General features: G+C 44.6%; 1 protein-coding gene across 10 annotated transcripts in view; it reads left to right on the top strand.

Annotated features, from left to right (window-relative positions):
• Positions 1-20,501, top strand: part of EZH1 (enhancer of zeste 1 polycomb repressive complex 2 subunit) — a 235,978-nt gene that overhangs the window by 204,401 nt on the left and 11,076 nt on the right. For all 10 annotated transcript variants that reach the window (XM_033918305.1, XM_033918308.1, XM_033918309.1 and 7 more), the window contains one exon: positions 6,060-6,144. In XM_033918305.1, coding sequence (XP_033774196.1) covers positions 6,060-6,144 — 85 coding nt within the window. The remainder of the gene's footprint in view (positions 1-6,059; positions 6,145-20,501) is intronic.

The following is a 20,501-nucleotide window of genomic DNA, read 5'->3' as shown; positions in this document are numbered from 1 at the left end:
AATCTCCTTTTTCGTATAGATTTTTGTTTTGTTTCACTTTCCGTTGCAATACTAAGAAATGAGTTGCTGATATTGTTTATGTTGCAATCTTTACTACTATCACATCTTTTCTTTTGCCGGGGGTGGTCTCTATAATTGTTCTTCATATATACACTACCCCCACCTTCTAGTTTAAATGCCTAGAAACATATTGTCTAAATTTCTCTGCAAGGTTTCTTTTTCCTGCTGTAGTAATATGTAGCCCATCAGTGCATCAGTCCTTCCATGTATTTCCCCATCCTCCTATATACCTGAAGCCTTCTTGATGACACCAGGCTTTGAGCCATCTATTAAAGTCCTCTGTGTTTTTCACTCTTTGCTCTCCCTTTCCATATGCAGGCAGTATTTCAGAAAAAGCTAAAGTCTTTTCAAAAGGTTTCAAGCCCTCACCAAGCTCCCCAAAAGCTTTCTGTGCTGCAAGGAGTTGTTGCCAGGTCATTTGTTCTCAGATGGATAACAACATCAGTGTTAAAATCCGTAGTTTCTTCCTTAATTATATTCTGTATTTGCCTGGAACTCCTGATAGCTGAGGATCCTGGAAGACATTTTACTATTTTGGTCTCCTCGCCTTGTGTTCCAAGGTTAATGCCTCTGATGATGGAATCTCCCAATAGTAATAGTTTTCTGTTTTTGGCTTTTTTATTTGTGCGTAGGGTGCGCTTGTTCTCTTGAGTTACCTTCGTTGGTTCCAGTCCCACCTTCCTTCTGAGTATCGCAGTGCACTAGTGGAGCGAAGGAATTCTGTAGAGGTAATATTTGTGAAGGTGGATGTTTCTGTGACCCATTTATTCCTGTATTGTCTACATGAAGAGTCGATGCTGGTGAGACCTTCAACACCTTGAAGTATGCACCAATACCAAAGGCTCCACAGCCGGTACCATCGGTGCAGCAGGTTGTCACAGAATGGTTGACCTCGATGCACACTATGGAGGAGAGAGAACCTGCAAAGCTGGAATGGTCGACCTTGATGCACACCATGAAACTTGATGTACACCATGAAGGAGAGACAACCTGTGAAGCTGGGGAGTGATGGTGTCGATGTGTAGTCTGCATCGACTGACTTGATGCTGTAGAGAAGTATTCACCAGTACTATAGGCTCCACAGCCGGTACCATTGGTGCAGCAGGCTGTCTCGGTATTGGTGACCTCAGTGAGGATGCACACTGTGAAGAAGAGACAACCTATGAAGCTAAGGAGTGGTGGCGGCATCGTTTGGTCTGCATCAAGTGACTTGATGCTGTAGAGATCTGTGACGCTTGTTGGGAAATGGATGGCTTCTTAGCTAGCTTCCCTGATGCCGGAATATCCTGTGATGTTGATGCTTTCGACATCAAAGGCTGCAAAGACCTGGCATCATCCATGCGCCGAAGAACTGTTCTTGACAGAAAAAAAGGGTGTGGAAGAAAGAGATTATTTTAAATAAGTAAATTAAAGAGGTGTTACAGAAGAAAGCTGTTAACCTTTGGGAAAGGCCAGCAACAAAAAAATGTAACTACCTCTGCACAAGCCGTCACCATGGATGAAAGAGGTCTTTGACAGAAAAGTTCTCTTCTTCTTTTTTTTTTAGAGAAAACCTGTCAAAAATAAAACCGAATTACTAAACATGAAAGAAAAACATAGAATAGAAAATAAGATGCGAAGCGGGAAGGCAACAAAAACTGAACAAAGTTCAGTGAAAACAAACTTCTTTGTTCCGTGGAAAACTAAGAACTGAGGAGCTTGAGCTGGCGTCAGGCAGGAAGGCACTCGCGCATGCGTGGTGCAAGCAGTCGCAAAGCTTTTCAACTTCACTTGTCAAACTGTCCATACCGGGCTCCATGGATGACATCACCTATATATGAGAATATGCTGCCTGCTTGTCCTAGGATAAACCTCCTTTACAACACTGCAAAACACCAATGCTTGTAATCAAAAAGTGACTTATCTTCATGCCCTCACAATAATCCATCCAGCGTTTCGCAGTTACTTGATACTGCTACATCAAGGAATGTCACAGACCAAACACGGTATACTGTAATGCAAAAATGCACAATCGGTCATAGGGACTCAAATGCACAAAAATATCAGAAAAACTCATTTATTTATCTATCAAGGTTATCTGAGCATTTTTCCCTATCTGTCCTGGTGGGCTCACAATCTATCTAATGTACCTGGGGCAATGGGGGGGGGGATTAAGTGACTTGCCCAGGGTCAAGAGAGCAGTGTGGGATATGAACCCACAACTTCAGGGTGCTGAGGCTGTAGCTCTAACCCACTAGGCCACTCCTTTATCTGACAGAGACTTCATTTCTTGAGCACTCCAATAGGGCAGCATGGTGTTCTAGTGGTTCCCAACCCTGTCCTGGAGGACCACCAGCCAGTCAGGTTTTCAGGATAGCCCTAATGAATTTGCATGGAACAGATTTGCATGCCTGTCACCTCCATTATATGCAGATCTGTCTCATGCATATTCATTAGAGTTATCCCAAAAACCCGATTGGCTGGTGGTCCTCCAGGACAGGGTTGGGAAACACTGGTCTAAACAACAGGAATATCCAATCAGTTGTAGAAATAGAACCAATCCATCGTGGCATTCAAAGCCTGTGGCTGGACCATGTTCAAATGAAAGCTCCAAAACTGTTCCCTTTGCTGTGGTTTCTTCTTCCGATCTCTACCTTATGGATAATGAGGACCTATCATAATTCTAAACTTCCATTTTTTTTCCTGAGAGACCAGTCCAGACCAATGGGATTGTTGTGTACACCCATCAGCAGACAGAAACATAAAAATAAAGTAGTTTTGTGTGATTTGCCCCTTAAGGACAATGTGCAGCCCTAGAAGGTTCATTTTTTTAATATGTCCACCGAAGATTATGGAAGAACTGGATTATTGCAGGCATTAGAACTCTAAAGGATGTTATTTCAGATGGTAAACTGCTTGAATTTTCACAACTGCAACATAGATTTGGTCTTAGTAAAACACAAAGCTTTAAATGGTTGCAGTTAAAGCAGGCCATTCAGGTTGGGTTCCCTGAATGGAAAACATTGAATAATCAATATAGTTTAGAGTTCTTATGCTTCCAAGCAGACTTCCTAGGGCATCAAGCTGCATTGTAGAATAAATTATTATCTGGATACTTGAATAAAAAACCAAAGAGTGGTCTGAGAGACATTTGGAGCATTGAGATCAAGCACCAAATTTCTGCATCTCAATGGCCACGAATTTGGTCTTGGAGAATGAGATGTACAGTATCAGCATCTATGAGACAAACTTGGTTATTTTTGTTACATAGAGTGTTTTGGACCCCTGTACGTTTGCAAAAATTAGATAGTTCTAAGTCCAATAGATGCTGGCATTGTAATCTGGAGCCTAGGACATTAGATCATTTACTTTATTATTGTCCCTATATTAAGATATTTTGGAATTCAATATGGCCTCAAATAAACGTATTATTGGAAAAATCATGTGGTACTCTCTTATGACACAGTGCTATTTGGCATGATGATGAGGAAAAAAAGTCAAATATCATCAGAGAATAACAAGCTTTTATTAGTCATGACAGGGGTTGCCATTCAAGATATTACCAACAATTGGAAGAATCACAGAAACCTTAGTTATACATTTTGGTGGAATACATTATATCATACATTTAAAATGGAACGAGCAATAGCAATACAAAGAGGGACTTATACTAAATTTATAAAAATATGAGGGCCATTGACAAAATATTGTAGTGAATAGTCATCACTTCTTCCTTTCTTCTTTTCTTTTTCTTCTTTTGGAGGGTGTTGGGAACAATCTTACATAATATGTTATAATATGTTCTATAATATGTGTATATTCTGATTGAAAATATAGATGAAGGTTGGGAGGTAGGGGAGGTTAAATGTATCATTAGATTTTTATGTAGTAGATATCAAAGTGCTATTGTGTAATAACTTGTTGAATTATATTATTTTGTGCACTTGTTAAATTTGAAAATGAATAAAGAATTATTTTAAAAAAATATCTCCAGTGGATGGTATGCGCAACTCCCATTTGGTGCTGATTAGAGAATGACACAGGGACAAATTTGTCCCTGTTCCCACAGGAATTCAATTTCCCCATCCCTGTGAGTTTTGTTGCTGTTGCTATCCCTGTTCCATTCCTATAAGCTCTGCCTTAACCGCACAAGCCTCGAACACTTATGATCTTAAAGTGTTTGAGGCTTGTGCAGATGAGGACAGAGCTTGCAGGAATGGGGAAGGGACAGGAAAAGAATTTGCTTAGACAGGACTAAAAAATAAGTTCCCGGGGGGACGGGGGAAAATTTGTCCCTGTGTCATTATCTAGTGCTGATCCAACTAGCTCCTGGCTAGTGCTGCTCGATTCAGGGAAACATTTTTGGATTCGATTCAATTCGATTTGGCCTATTGAATTAATTTTTCGATTCAATTTGATTCACTTTTCCTGCCCAATCGGGTGTTTTTCCCCCCCCCAAATGTCCCGGCGGGTTTATTTTGTAGCCTCTTCACTCACCCCACCCTTCTTTGCCCTCTCCAACCCCATGCCGGCGCTATGGTGTAAACAAAATGAACAAAAAAGACTTTTCCTCTCTCTGTTAGGTCCTAGCTCACGCTCACTGTCTAACCCCAGTTCTGGCAGGATACACATTTCAAATCTGACATACTGTAATCACAAAATAGAAAATAAAATTATTTTTTCTACCTTTTGTTGTCTGGTCATTTTATTATTCAAATCATGTTGGTCCCAGGCTCTGGTTCTGTTTGTCTTCTGTTAACTTGGTCGCCAGGGTCTCCTGCCCATATGACATTTCCTTCTCTGTGCTCACCATCCATCTTCCATCCCTGTACCTTCCCTGCCATATCCAAATATTTCTGTTTCTTTCACTGTCTACCATCTCTCTCTCTCTCTCTCTCTCACCCTGCCTTGTGCCCTGGGTCAAACCTCTCTATTCCCCTGTATGCAGCATCTCTCCTTTCCTCCCCTCCCCTCCATTATCATATGCAATATTCTTTCTCCATGCACCATCTCTCCCTGCCCTCCACCTTATGTCCAACATTTCTTCCTCTCTCTCTTCTCCATGCATGTCTCCCTCCCCTCTACCATATGCAGGATTTTCTCTCTCATCCCTTTCTACCTCTTTGTTGCATCTCTCCCTTCCTCTCCTCCACCCCATGTTCAACAATTCTTCCTCTATCCTCTCTCCCCCCATGCACAGTAGCTTTCTATCTCTCCTGTCCCACTGTGCAACAGCTTTCCATTCCTCCCTCCCATCACTCTGTGCAGTAGCTTTCCATCTCTCCCTCCTATCCACCTCCCAACTGACACCCTCCACTGTAAGATCTGACATATGGGCCTCCCAAAGCAGCGGTGATGGTGGCTGGCGGAAAGAGGCAGTGCTTGGAACAGGCTTCTTCTGGCTTGCCCCGCTAGGGCTTCCCTCTGCCACAACATCAGTGGTGCACCAAAGGACCAGGTGGGGCAGGCCAAGAATAGCCTGTTCAGAGTACTGCCTCTTCCCGCCAACCACTGCTGCTGCTGCTGCTTTTGGAGACCCAGAGGTGTCAGGACTGACTCATTCATTGAGTCTGACTTTTTTTTAGAAAGCAAATTGATTCAAATCAATTCACAAATGTGAATCAGCAAATCAGGCAGCAGGTATGCAGGATATGCAGGTAATGGTATGAGCATAGTTCCACAATGCATATACTTTTACCTGCATTGTAGTTGAGACAGTCCTAGAGCAGAGATAGGCCACATGCGTTTGGATTTTCAAAAGGATGCACATTGTTTTGGTCAGAAAAGAGTAGATATATATCTCTTCAGCCACTTTTGGAGCTTTCAAAGGAACAATGTATGAGGTGTGAATGTTTTCACTTAGAAAATTTGGTGCACTTTGCAGCTATGCCAGGTATGAAGTATGAGAAAGGCATTGAGTTGAAACCCAGCTAGATATTTTGAAGATATTGTCTTAGTGCTTATGATGAGTGTTTTCTCTAGAGAACCACTATAATCAGTGGATTGTTTTCTTTTTGCAGTTGTAATGGTGAATGGAGATCATCGAATAGGAATCTTTGCCAAACGGGCAATTCAAGCAGGCGAGGAGCTCTTCTTTGACTACAGGTGAAGAAACAATTTCTCCATTTTGGCCTGGGAGGGAGGGGGAATAAAGAAAGGGAAGGACTTCCAGAGTGACTATACCTTAGAAATGCATTGTGTTACCTTCCTCTCTTTCTTCCTAAAGCATGATTGAAGTCTGTCAAGTAACAATTTATAGGTGAGATGTTTTTTTGGACTAGCTTTATATAGCTGTGGCTGGTTTTCCAGCGTTGTTCCCTTCATTGTGTAAGTGCAGAATATGCTAAAGAGACATAATCTTGGTCTGCTCTTCGTAAAAGTTGGACAGACAACCTAACATCACCACTTGTGAAGAGTAGACCAGAACACCATCATTGTGAACAGTGAGAGGCAAGTGAAGATCTGGAAGATCAGGTAGAATTCCATTTGTCAGATGAAAAGGACTGCTTCTGCCAATATCTTGTATCTGAAAGAAAGGAGCACATCCAGGACTGTATATTTTCATGTCCAAAAGACTAGAATGAAATTGACTCAACCTAAAGGAACCTTTAGGCTTGTCCTTAGGTAAACACTAGTCTTGGAATCCCCTAAATCAGTGGTTCCCAACCCTGTCCTGGAGGACCACCAGCATGAGAGGAATTTGCATATAATGGAAGTGACAGGCATGCAAATCTGTCCCATGCATATTCATTGGATCTATCCTGAGAACCTGGCTCGAGAAATGGGCCGCGACAAGGCAAATGAGGTTTAACGTTGATAAGTGTAAGGTGATGCATGTCGATAACAAAAATCTTATACCTGAATACAGGATGTCCAGGGCAGTACTTGGAGAGACACCTCAGGAAAGAGACTTGGGAATACTGGTAGACAAGTCAATGAAGCTGTCTGTGCAATGCGCGGTGGTGGCAAAAAGGGCGAACAGAATACTAGGAATGATTAAGAAGGGGATCACAAACAGATTGGAGAAGGTTATCATGCTGCTGTTCCGGGCCATGGTACACCCCTACCTGGAATACTGCGTCCAGCACTGGTCGCCGTACATGAAGAAGGACATTGTACTACTCGAAAGGGTCCAGAGAAGAGCGATTAAAATGATTAAGGGGCTGGAGGAGTTGCCGTACAGTGAGAGATTAGAGAAACTGGGCCTCTTCTCCCTTAAAAAGAGGAGAGTGAGAGAGGACATGATCAAAACATTCAAGATAATGAAGGGAATAGACTTAGTAGATAAAGACAGATTGTTCACCCTATCCAAGGTAGAGAGAACGAGAGAGCACTATCTAAATTTAAAAGGGGATAGAAATCTGGAATTCTCTTCCAGAGGCTGTTATAGGGGAAAACACCATCCAGGGATTCAAGACAAAGTTAGACAAGTTCCTGCTGAACTAGAACGTACGCGGGTAAGGCTAGACACAGGGCACTGGTCTTTGACCTAAGGGCCGCCATGGGAGCATACTGCTGGGCACGATGGACCACTGGTCTGACACAGCAGTGGCAATTCTTATGTTCTTATGGTCCTCCAGGACAGGGTTGGGAACCACTGCCCTAAATACTTGACTAACTTTTCCAGATCCTCTCCGAGGAGGAGTTTTCCTTGAGAAGGTAGCTTTGTAAGACACTGCTTGGAAACAGCATCTGCTGCCCAATTTGGAGCCAAGATAAATGCCTAGCTGTAACTGCTAAGGTTATCTGCTCAGCTAAAACTCTGATAAGATCATATGTTGAGTCTTCCGAATATGCCAAGCCTGTTTTTCATAGTAGGCAATTCAAAGTAAACCTGATTGCAGAATTAGATAGTCACATGCTGAACCCAACTAAGATAAGCTCTGGCTACATAAAAACTACAAAATGATGCTTGAAGAGATAAGGCAGAGACTTCAAAAAAAGTTTAAAGGCAGACTAATTTCCTAATCTGAACATCTTTAAGAGCTATATTTCCCTCCACAGGGAGGGTTGTCTTCTTAATTACTATGGTTATTAAAGCATCCATCTTTGGCAACTTTAACTCCTCTAGCTTATCAGTAGACCTTATCAAGGAGAAGAAAAAAGCATTCATCTCTTACAAACAATCAGGGAAACAGGACTCTAGAGCAGACTACCTGACCAAGTCAAAAGCCGTCAAAACAGCAGTCAGGGAGGTTAAATTCCACATGGAGGAATCTCTGGCTAAGAACATCCAGAAGGGAGATAAATCCTTCTTCAGATATATCAGTGACAGAAGTAAAAACTCAGGCGGGATTGTACGTCTTAGGAAATCAGACGGAGACTATGTGGAAAAGGATTTGGATAAAGCCCATCTGTTAAATGAATACTTCTGCTCAGTATTCACCTGAGAAGCACCAGGGCTTGGCCCTCAGCTACAGACAAGGGTTGACTCAATTGACCGTTTAGTAACTTCGAGTTTATGCCCAGCAGTGTCTACGGTGAGCTGTCAAAGCTCAAGGTTAACAAGGCAATGGGGCCTGACAACCTACACCCCAGGGTGCTTAGGGAGTTGAGTGAGGTCTTGGCGGAGCCACTGTCCGCACTCTTCAACCTCTCCCTCAGTACAGGCAGTGTCCCGTTGGACTGGAAGACGGCTAACGTTATTCCACTCCACAAGAAAGGCTCCAAGATGGAGACGGCAAACTACAGAGTCTCACATCAATAGTGAGCAAACTAATGGAAACTCTAATCAAACGCCAATTGGATACGATCCTAGATGAGGAGAATCTATGGGATCCCCGTCAACATGGATTTACTAAGGGGAGATCATGCCAATCCAACCTGATCAGCTTCTTTGACTGGGTGACGGGGAAGCTGGATGTTGGGGAGTCCCTGGATATCGTGTACCTGGACTTCAGCAAAGCATTCGATAGCGTACCACACCGCAGGTTACTAAGCAAGATGAGTTCTATGGGTTTGGGCGATACATTGACGAAATGGGTTGGGAACTGGCTTGGAGGTAGGCTTCAGAGGGTGGTGGTGAACGGCACTCCCTCAGAAATGACGGAGGTGATCAGTGGGGTGCCGCAAGGCTCGGTCCTGGGCCCGATCCTATTCAACATCTTTATAAGAGACTTAGCAGAAGGGCTGAGAGATAAAATGACATTATTCGCCGATGACGCCAAACTGGGCAATGTAGTGAGCGCTGGTCTAGGAACTGGCAACTCAGCTTCAATACCAAAAAATGAAAAGCTATGCACCTGGGCAGCCATAATCCATGCAAGACTTACACCCTTAATAGCGAGATCCTAACTAGAACGGTAGCAGAACGAGACTTAGGGGTGATCGTCAGTGAGGATATGAAGGCTGCCAATCAAGTGGAGCAAGCTTCATCCAAGGCAAGACAAATCATAGGTTGCATACGCAGGGGTTTCGTCAGCCGTAAGCCAGAAGTCATTATGCCATTGTATAGATCCATGGTGAGGCCCCACCTGGAATACTGTGTGCAATTCTGGAGGCCGCATTATCGCAAGGATGTGCTGAGACTGGAGTCGGTCCAGAGAATGACCACCCGGATGGTCTCAGGACTCAAGGATCTCCCGTACGAAGAACGGCTGGATAAATTACAGCTATACTCACTCGAGGAGCGCAGAGAGAGGGGCGACATGATCGAGACATTCAAGTATCTCACGGGCCGCATCGAGGTGGAAGAAGATATCTTCTTCTTCAAGGGTCCAGCGGCAACAAGGGGGCATCCGTGGAAAAATAGGGGCGGGAAACTGCATAGGGACACCAGGAAATTCTTTTTCACTGAAAGGGTGGTTGATTGCTGGAATAGTCTTCCACTTCAGGTTATTGAGGCCAGCAGTGTGCCTGATTTTAAGGCCAAATGGGACAGACACGTGGGATCTATTCACAGAGAAAGATAGGGGAGGGTCTTTGGGGTGGGCAGACTGGATGGGCCGTGGCCCTTATCTGCCGTCTATTTCTATGTTTCTATGTTAGATGGGATACAGATATGACATATCCCTGGCCACTCTGAGGATGGACCACTGGGCAGAAATAAACTCCTGCATAGCTTATGGACAGGAAAAGTTTGGGAGGCTTCTTAATGCTTGCCATCACAGGATTAGAAGCGGGAGAATAAAATGTTAAATATTTCCAAAGTTTTAGTGATAAAAGCAGATAGTTTTTCCTTATGAAAAATCCTGACTGCTATAGGATCATCAGCCTCATCAACTGTCATCTCCCTTTCCTCCAAAATATCAGATAAAACTGGGAAGTTTTAGAAATTCCCTCGGAGAGTAGGGGATGGATGAGTGACAGAATCCACATCAGAGACATTCTCTACTTGCCTCTTTATCCCAGGACAAGCAGGCAGCATATTCTCATATGTGGGTGACATCATCCATGGGCCCCAATGCGGACAGCTTTGCAAGCTGATTTGCTTGCAGAACTTAGAAAGTTCATGACTGCTGCACTGCGCATGCGCGAATGCCTTCCCGCCCAGCGTAGGGCATGTCTCTCCTCAGTTCTCAGTTTTCTGCGGAGCTGAGAAATCTTGTTTTTCAACGCTCTGCACTAGACTGTTCTAAACTTCGTGCCTTCTCTCACTGCGGCTCGTGTTTTGTTATTTTTAAGGGTCACTGTGTTTTTGTGTCTTTTCTTTTAAAAAAAAAAAAAATTAAAGAGTTTGATTTTCTTTTTCTGTTACGCAGGGCCTGCTTTGCAACCTCTGCCGGCGGATTTCGACTTTGCTGAAGCCATCTCTCCGTCTATGTCCAAGCCGGCCACAGGCTTCAAGAAGTGTAGCCATTGCCAGCGCACAATCTCCCTCACTGACCCACATAAGTGGTGTATTCATGTTTGGGACCTGACCATCGTCTGGAGTTGTGTACTCGCTATGCTACCCTTCAACCTCGAGCCTGCAAGCGACGTCAAGTTCAGGTGGAGAAACTTTTCAGTATGGATCCACTTGTCTCGACCTCAACCTTCCATCCAGTCAAGTCTCTCACCAGTATTCCGCCTTCTACCTCATACTCAACCTCATTGATTAAGCCTGACTCGTTCGGAGCGTCCTCGTCCTAGGGAAAATCTGCTAAGTCTTCTCCTGATAAGACGCTTGCCTCGCTGCCTACCTCAGGTCAGGTGCCGGCAAGCTACCTAAGAAGCATATCTCCAAGTTGAAGGGCCATTCTTCCTCCTCTTTGACAAGGTGCTTCATGAACGTCTACTCCGGAAACTGAAGAACCATGGGGTGGAAGGAGACGTACATGGATTAGAAACTGGTTGGCAGATAGGAAACAGAGGGTAGGAGTGAAGGGCCACTACTCAGACTGGAGGAGGGTCACGAGTGGTGTCCCGCAGGGCTCAGTGCTCGGGCCGCTGCTATTTAATATATTCATAAATGATCTAGAAACAGGGACGAAGTGTGAGATAATAAAATTTGTGGACGACACCAAACTATTTAGTGGAGCTCGGACTAAAGAGGACTGCGAAGAATTGCTAAGGGGCTTGAACGAACTAGGGAAATGGGCGATGAGATGGCAGATGAAGTTCAACATTGAGAAATGTAAAGTATTTCATGTGGGAAGCAGAAATCCGAGGTACAACTATGCGATGGGAGGGATCTTATTGAATGAGAGTACCCAAGAAAGGGACTTGGGGCTAATGGTGGACAGCACAGTGTGCAGCGGCCGCTAAGAGAGCGAATAGAATGCTAGGTATAATCAAGAAGGGTATTACAAGCAGAAGAAAGAAGTTATCCTGCCATTGTATCGGGCGATGGTGCGCCCACATCTGGAGTACTGCATCCAGTACTGGTCGCCGTACCTTAAGAAGGATATGGCGTTACTTGAGAGGGTTCAGAGGAGAGCGACACTTCTGATAAAAGGGATGGAAAACCTTTCATACGCTGAGAGATTGGAGAAACTGGGTCTCTTTTCCCTGGAGAAGAGGAGACTTAGAGGGGATATGATAGAGACTTACAATATCATGAAGGGCATAGAGAGAGTAGAGAGGGACAGATACTTCAAACTTTCAAAAAATAAAAGAACAAGAGGGCATTCGGAAAAGTTGAAAGGGGACAGATTCAAAACGAATGCTAGGAAGTTCTTCTTTACCCAATGTGTGGTGGACACCTGGAATGCACTTCCAGAGGACATAATAGGGCAGAGTATGGTACTGGACAATTTCCTGCTGGAAAAGGGGATAGAGGGGTATAGATAGAGGATTACTGCACAGGTCCTGAACCTATTGGGCCGCCGCATGATCGGACTGCTGGGCACGATGGACCTCAGGTCTGACCCAGCGGAGGCATTGCTTATGTTCTTATGTTCTCAGGAGACCATTCCTCCACCAGCAGTACTGGATCCTCCAATCTCGGAGTCCTACTTGAAGGCTCTGATCCAGACCATTTTGGATCATCAGCTGAGCAATATTCTTGCCAAACATGCTACTGCCTCGACTCTGCTTCCTGCAGTCCAGCCTGAGCACTCAGCAATATCACAAGGAGTCGAGTCCTTGGCTGCACCTCGAGCTCAGTCTTCTCACTCTATACAAGGAGTGGTGCGGCAGTCGCAAACTTTCTAAGTTCTGCAAGCAAATCAGCTTGCGAGGCTGTCCACATCGGGGCTCCGTGGATAGCGTCACCACATGTGAGAATATCTGCCTGCTGTCCCTGGATAACACCTGTTATGGTAAGTAACTGTACTTTCTTGTACAATCCCAATTTATTCTGGGTTATTGACCTCCTCCTGCCAGGGATCTGTAGGAAGCCTCAAACATTTGAAGCTTTTACCCCCCTCCCTGTCACACCTTACCACTGAGCATGCTCCTCTGGACTCCATTCTTAATTCCTACAGAGTTCTCGTAAACACTGAGCCGTGTTGCTGCATGCTTTGAATTTTTTTCTTCTCCGGAGTGGATTATATGGCTGATGCCTTGTATCAACACTCTCACTATAAATGGAAGTATAAAAAAATTATATATCTAATTCTCTCCAACAAGTTAATGCATCTACACAAAATAGAGAATTTGCTAATTTACAATATAACAAAAATCTGTAACATAGATCTTATAAATAATCGTGCACAGTAAAAGCCAAAGTGAACTATACAATACGTGAGTGCAGGGTTCTATTAATTCATCAAGCTTAAGCCATCATTGCACTCCTCCCTCCCTACCAATAAATAAAGTAGGTAAAAACCAGCAGTAAATAAATAAGAGTAGAGGAGTACTTATCTCCATTAGAATTGTTGTATCCTCCTGGGCTCAGCTGCAGATCCAAAAGTGCACAGTGCTCCCCATTGAATCAAAAACAAAAGTAAAAATCAAAATACAAAAATCACAATAAATGTTCAAGTTCATTCATTTCAAAGTTTATTCAACCAGTTATAATTTATCAATTCAATCAGTTCATCTGTTAAATCCAGAGCTTCCTCGACACAATATATCAAGTTTTGTTGTTTTTTTTTCAAGTTTTTATTAGGATTTTATATACCGTCTATCAACGTTATCTAAGCGGTTTTTTACAATCAGATACTCAAGCATTTTCCCTATCTGTCCCGGTGGGCTCACAATCTATCTAACGTACCTGGGGCTATGAAGGACTGAGTGACTTGCCCAGGGTCACAAGGAGCAGTGCGGGGTTTGAACCCACAACCCCAGGGTGCTGAGGCTGTAGATCCAACCACTGCGCCAAACACTCCTCCTGGTATATGGTATATGGTCTCCGGTGAGCTGACACAATTCATGTTTCCCTATTCGCGTTATCAAGAGGAAGATGTTTGCAGCACTCTAGAAAAAGCAGCCATATATCAGTATAAATTTAAACCATAAAAATAAAATTCATTTCAAAAATCCTTTGTTACTTACAACTTCTCAAACAGCATACGGCCTATTATTGGAATAAAACCCCACACAGGGCTTCATAGCGGCATTACTGCTAGCAAACTTTTTCAAACAATAAATTAAATCAAACGTCCTTATTACTTCCTTTATAACACTTGTTCACTTCTGACGTATTTTAAACTGATTGGGTGTATTACCTTTAGCAGCCCAACGGCCACTCCACAGCTTTATTCAGTCCTTTGGGGGCCACTATATCCCACATAAAGATGAATCTTTGTTCACAATTCACCAATTGTCTAATAATATTTGCTCCATGGGTAGCGTGAAATTGCCTCAACACCACAAATTTCAAATCAGACTCCTGATGATATTTGGCTAGCCAATGTTCCACCAATGGCGCTTCTTCCTTCTTGTTCCTCAAGCAACTCAAGTGCTCTGCAATCCTCAACTTAACTACCCGACGAGTTTGACCGATGTACATCAGGCCGCACGGGCATATAATTGCATAAATTACCTGCATAGAAGTGCAATCAGTCCGGTCATATAATTCATATTTCTTATTGCCATGAAGTATTTGTACACTGGTAGTCGTTAGTGCATGCTGGCAATAAACACATCTCCCACATGGTTGATGACCCCGACTCTTATATAAAGGCAAACTGCAAGATTTTGATCTTTTTACCAGTTCCCCCAAATTATACCCTCGTTTATAAGCAAAACGGGGTAAACTGTCAAATTAGGATGATATCTTAAAATGTCCCAATGTTTCTGTATAACAGCACGTAACTGCAGGGTTTCATAGAATAAGGGAGAACACAAATAAGAGCTCCCTGCTTTTCTTGTTGAGGTTTACAATTCAACTATTCACGATGTACATTGGATGCCCGTTTGTATGCCCTCTTTAAGCATTTGTCAGGGTAACCACTTTCTTTAAATTTGTCAATCATCACATAAGTTTGATGTTTAAATTCTTGATCGGAAGAACATAATCTCTTTAATCTTAACATCTGCCCTACCGGAATATTCTGCTTCAAATTCTTTGGATGATAACTTTTATAATGAAGCAGGATATTTCTATCTGTATTTTTACGGTAAATAGAGGTATCAAATCTCCCTTGTTCATATTTTACAATAATATCTAAGAAATTTATTTGACAAGCATGAATAGACTCTGAGAAAACAAGGTGCGGATTACATTGGTTTAAGTATTGCACAAATCGATGTACCTCATCCCTATCACCCTACCATGCCTTGTATGACATCTTGAAAGTGTTTGCCAAGCTGGGCACCTATTCAGTCTCAGCTCGCAGGATTCTCTGGATCGGTAGTGGTCTGGTGATTCATCTTCTAAGGCCACATTGAGCAGGTTGTCATTTAAGGGCCTGCTTCTGTTCAGCCAGAGTCTGGATGACCTTATGGTTGGTGTTCAGGATTGTTTCCAAGGTGTTGCCTGGAGCCAGTCCTGTCCTGCTAGGAGTTCAGGACATTCTAATTTTCATCCCTTTTGACGTTCCCATCCGTACTCAGATTCTTCCTCCGAACAGCAGTCCTCTTCATCTGCCAGACCATGCTTCTGTGGGTCTAGCAATCAGCAGTCTGCAACAAGACAAGTGGCGACTTCCGCTAGTAAATAGTTCTGACGCCAGGCCACCGTCTCCATGCATTTGGGGGACGTTGTTGGCCTTTCTGGCAGAATGGGAGACCATCACCTCTGACTTCTGGATTCTGGAGGTCCTCTGATATGGCCACAAATTAGAGTTTCTATTTCCTCTGCTGAGTATTTTCTGGTTTCCCCTGTGGGCGGCTCAGAAAAGGTGGTTTGGGTGCAGGCCACGGTCCGCAGACTTTTGGATTTTGCTGCAATTGAACCCATGACCTGAGAGATAACTCGATTTACTTCATCGTTCCAACAAAAGGATCCGACGACTGGACCTCAAGGCAGTCAATGTAGCGCTGAAAGTATTCCGCTTCCGCATGGAAACAGTACAATCAGTGCTAGCATTGGTGGAACTGGGGGGAGCTTCTAGCCTCCCTAGATCTGACAGAGGCCTATCTCTACATTCTCATTTTTTATGGACCATCGGAAATATCTGCGGTTCCATGTCTTGGGGTGACATTTTAGGTTACGGCTCTCCCTTTTGGTTTGGCGGCAGCACTCCGGACCTTCACCACAGTGATGGTGGTAGTGGCCTGTCTTCGCTCCCTGGGTGTCCCGGTTCATCTGTATCTGGATGACTAGTTGATCAGAGCTTCCTCGCTATTTGAGGGGCTTCTGGCTGTCCAACAGGTGGTGCAATTGCTGCAACATCTGGGTGAGCAATTTCAGGAAGAGTCACCTCAAACCCGCCTAGGACTTGAAGTACCAGGGAGTTCAGTTTCACACGGGTCAAAATGCTGTGTTTCTACCTGTGTAGGAGAAGCTACAATAGGTTGTTGGAGGCCTTCTGGCCACTCAGTTCCTGATGACATGGCAATATCTCCTGGTTCTGGGGACCATGATAACAATGATCGAGTTGGTCCCATGGGTCTAAGTTTGTCTGTGTCTGCTGCTGGAAGCTCTGCTTTCACACTGGAATCCACAGCAGGATTCGTTACATGCACCCCTGCCCTGACCGGTGGTGGTGTGCCCTAGCCTGGCGGTTGTGTCCCCTCTCGCTGTCCAGGGACCTTCCACTCCAGATCTCGTATTGGGTGATCCTGTTGACGGATGCATCTCAAGGGCTGGGGAGCAATGTGCATATGGGGGACAATGGGTGCCTTCAGAACGCAAGTGGTCGATCAGTCGCCTAGAACTGAGAGTGATTTGGCTGGCTCTTCTCCAGCTCCAATGTCGTCTCAATCATGTGTTCTTGGACAAGGCCTCCACAGTGGCTTTCATCCATCATAAGGGGGGCACAAAGAGTCCCTCTCTGAGCGTTGAGACTCAGCTGCTCTTTTTGTGTGCAGGTGTGGATGACGTTCATGCAGTCTTTCGCAATCGTCAGACATTGGTCCCCAGAGAGTGGTCTCTCTTTTGCACTCACTTGCATAGTGCATTAGTGGGGGTACCCAGTGCGAGAGCCTGTGGCTTTTTTTTTAATCAGCAGAGGCAGAGCTCCAGTTTCGGCGCAGTTCCCTCTCATGCTGGTGGGGTTGTTATGCGCCTGACTGCTGAGCCATTGGGAGTCAGGGATGGAGTCTGTGTGGCTTGTGATTGCCAATGGTGGATTGGTACTGTGACTTTCCTTCTCTCTTCGGCCCTCTGTCTTTGGCCTGCTGTGCCATGTTTCCTAGAGGACTACAGCTGTATCCTGAGGACAGGACTGATATTACTTTTTTTTTTTTTTTAGATTGTACTTTTTCTTATTTCTTTTTAATTTAATTTTATTGATTTTTTATTTTTTTTTCATTTCAATTTTCTGCTATTTTATTGATTAAGAATTTTATTTTCTATCCTGTTATATCTTTAGTATGTTAAATGTTTATTCGGGTGCTTTAGTTAGATTGTGAGCCTTTTGGACAGACAGGGAAGTTCTAAGCATCTAGTGATACTTATTTCCCAGTATTTCCACCTGTCTGCTTTTTTTTTTTTTTTTTTAGTTAGTTGTTATTATTAGTTTATTTGATAGACCGCTTTTCTTAACAATTTTTGTCAGATCAATGTGGTTAACAAAGTTAAAATAATAGGCACATTAAAACTACCTCTCTGTCCCAGTTGGACTCACAATCTAAACTAAGTGCATGGAAGGAAAACAATGCTTTTGTAAAAGATAAATTAGGAAAAGGAGGGACAGAAGAAGAAACCCCAGAGAAAGCAAAAAAAGAAAAAGATTACATAAGAATAGAATGAAAAATAACAAAATAAATACAAAAATTACAATCAACCAAAATAGAAAAAGGAAAATAGAAAAGGAAAAAAATAATAATAATCCCCAGCAAGACAGACCAGTCAGATGGACAATGAGGTGAAGAAAAGGCAGGATTCAAAAAGTCTGGCTGGCAGCGTCAAGATCTCCAACTACAGGGGAGTGGCATACCAAACCTGACACTGGCAAGAAGGGCCGAAGTGTTACAGTCTAGGCCCCTGTCCAAGGAAATTAAAGACAGCAGATTCTGATGGCTGGACAATAGCTACAGACTCCACGGCACAGCAAGGAATCAATCCAAAGTAGAAGCTTATCATTGCCAGGTTCGGAGCTGATCCTCGGCCGGCATAAAATATCAGTTAGCATCAGCCGAAGCACTAGATCTCCACCGCTGTGCAGCTCCAGTTCATCCCAGCCCAGCATCCCCCAAGATGTGCTGCCCTTGTTGCCCAAATGAGCCACCTGAAGGAGCAGCGATCTCCCACCGACATCACTACTGGTCTGTCCTCCACTGCACCACCCTGCAGCAACCTGTCAGGCACCAACAATCAAAGAGGCGCGATCCTCCAACACAGGACCACTTGATCCCGGTCATAAAAGCTTAGTCTTTATTATTTTGTACCCATTGTTTTTAACTTTAACTGCCTTGATTTGACAATAATTGTTAAGAAAAGCAGTATATCTAATAAACTAACTCTCATGGCGACTGTGGTGAACTAGAAGGCCGATCGGTTCTAAAGTCATTGTCGAGAGGCCAGCAGTGTAGGCCTGGATGTTCTTGTTCAGCCCTGGTCCCAAGAGGGTCTTATGTTTGTTTTGTTTTATTATGTCTTCCCTCCGTGGGCCATGGTAAGGCGTCTGTTGAGACGGCTAACAGTCTATGAGGGGCCAGGGATCCTGGTGGCTTCTGATTAGCTGAGGTGGCCGAGATATGCTGACCTGATTTGGCTCCAGCAGGAGCAGGAGGCTCTGGTTGCCTTGTCCCTTTTGCCTCCTTATTCAGGGGCCAATTGCTCTGCAGAATGCGGATCGCTTTGGTCTTCAGGTGTGGCTCTTGGGTGCGTGATCTTGATGGGCTGGGGCTCATCTTCGGTAGTGATGCCACATGCTTCCATCGTAATTGGAAGTCCGTGGTGGCGGCCTATGTGAAGGCTTGGAGGTGTTACCAAGCTCCTAGACCGGAGGAACATTATCTTCTTTTGATTCCTTGGGTCCTGGAGTATCTATAGGACAGCCTGAAGAAGGGTCTTGCTGTGGCTTCACTCCAGGGCCATCTTTTTGGTCTTTCATGTATGGGCCCTCCTACACTGAGGGGCTCCTTGGCTGTACCTCCAGCATGTGGTCCAGTTTCTAAGAGGCGCATTATGACTAGGGTCTCCTTGGCGCCTTCCCTGTCCACCTTGGAACCTATATCTGGTTCTACGCTCTGTGGTAGAGAGCTGCATGGGAATGGGGACAATGGGAATCCCGCGGGTTCCCCCTTCGGGTCACGGGGATCCTGTGGGGATGCCCCCTTGGGTCGCGGGGATCCCATGGGGATGCCCCTCGTGGTCTAGGGGATCCCGCAGGGTACGATGCAACTCGAGCCACGAGGCTCATCTTCTTTTCCTACCTGCCCTGCAGCAGCACACATAGCCGACCGGAAGTCTTCCCCGATATCAGCGCTGACGTTGGAGGGAGTGCTTAAGCAAAGCCATCCCTCCCTCTGATGTCAGCACTGACATCGGAGAAGACTTCCGGTTGGCTATGTGTGCTACTGCAGGGCAGGCAGGAAATAGAAGAGGAACCTCGCAGTTCCAGCTACCTCTTAGAGCTCCATTTAGATGAGAAAGTTGCTGATAAGGTTGCTGGCAGATGAGGGCTGGACACGAACGTCGGAGGCAAACGCAGGACACAGAAGGGGTTGAACGTGGGAGGCAAATGCTGGACAGAAGGAGGTTGAACATGGGAGGCAAACGCGGAACACAAAAGGGGGAAGTGAGTGCATTTTTGGACACAAGGCATGAACTTGGGAGAGAGGATGGAGGAAGGGAGGAAAAGAGATGCTGAGGTGGGGGAGGAAATGCGTTTTTGGACACAGAAGGCATGAACTTGGGAGAGAGGAAGGGAGGGAAAGAGATGCTGAGGTGGGGGAGGAAATAGAAAGGGAGAATTGGGCTTGAGTGTGTCAGTGAGAAGGAAAGAGATGGTTGTGTACACGGGGAATGGAAGAAAGTTGAATTTTTGATCATAGGGAGGGAGAGAGTGAGGTACAGATGAGAGGGAGAAATAGTGTGGTGGAAAGGGAACTGTGGGACAGATTGAAATGGATGAAAGAGGGAGGAATGTTGGACATAGTGGTGAAGGGAAAGGAGGGAGAGATGTGGCATGGTGCTGGAGAGGGGTAATAGAAGGATAAATGTTGGGCATGGGGCTGGTGGACATGGGCGAAAGATGCGAAAGGGATAAATGCTGGACCATGGTAGGAGGAACCAATGGACAGCAACAGAAGAATTTACAGAAGATGGGAAAGTGCAGAAAAGAAACTGGGACCAACTTTATGGAAAAATAAGTCTCCAAACAAAGGTAAAAAACGGAATTTATTGACTAAAATATGTTAGCTTTGGGAAATGTATATAGCAGATGCATTTCTGGTTTTATTTCTACAGTGTTGAAGTACTTGCTGACCCTTGCTGTGACTGGTGGGGATCCCCAAGCACCTCCAGCAGAGGACCTCCTCTAGAGATGGCCAGAACTCCCCTCCACCAAGCACAGAAGTTGCTGGCAATATCCATAAGCCACTGA

Source organism: Geotrypetes seraphini, chromosome 13 (assembly GCF_902459505.1).
Source record: "Geotrypetes seraphini chromosome 13, aGeoSer1.1, whole genome shotgun sequence".
NCBI classification, from domain to species: Eukaryota; Metazoa; Chordata; class Amphibia; order Gymnophiona; family Dermophiidae; genus Geotrypetes; species Geotrypetes seraphini.
Note: the sequence above shows the minus strand (reverse complement) of the source record. Positions and strands in the feature narration are given on the sequence as shown.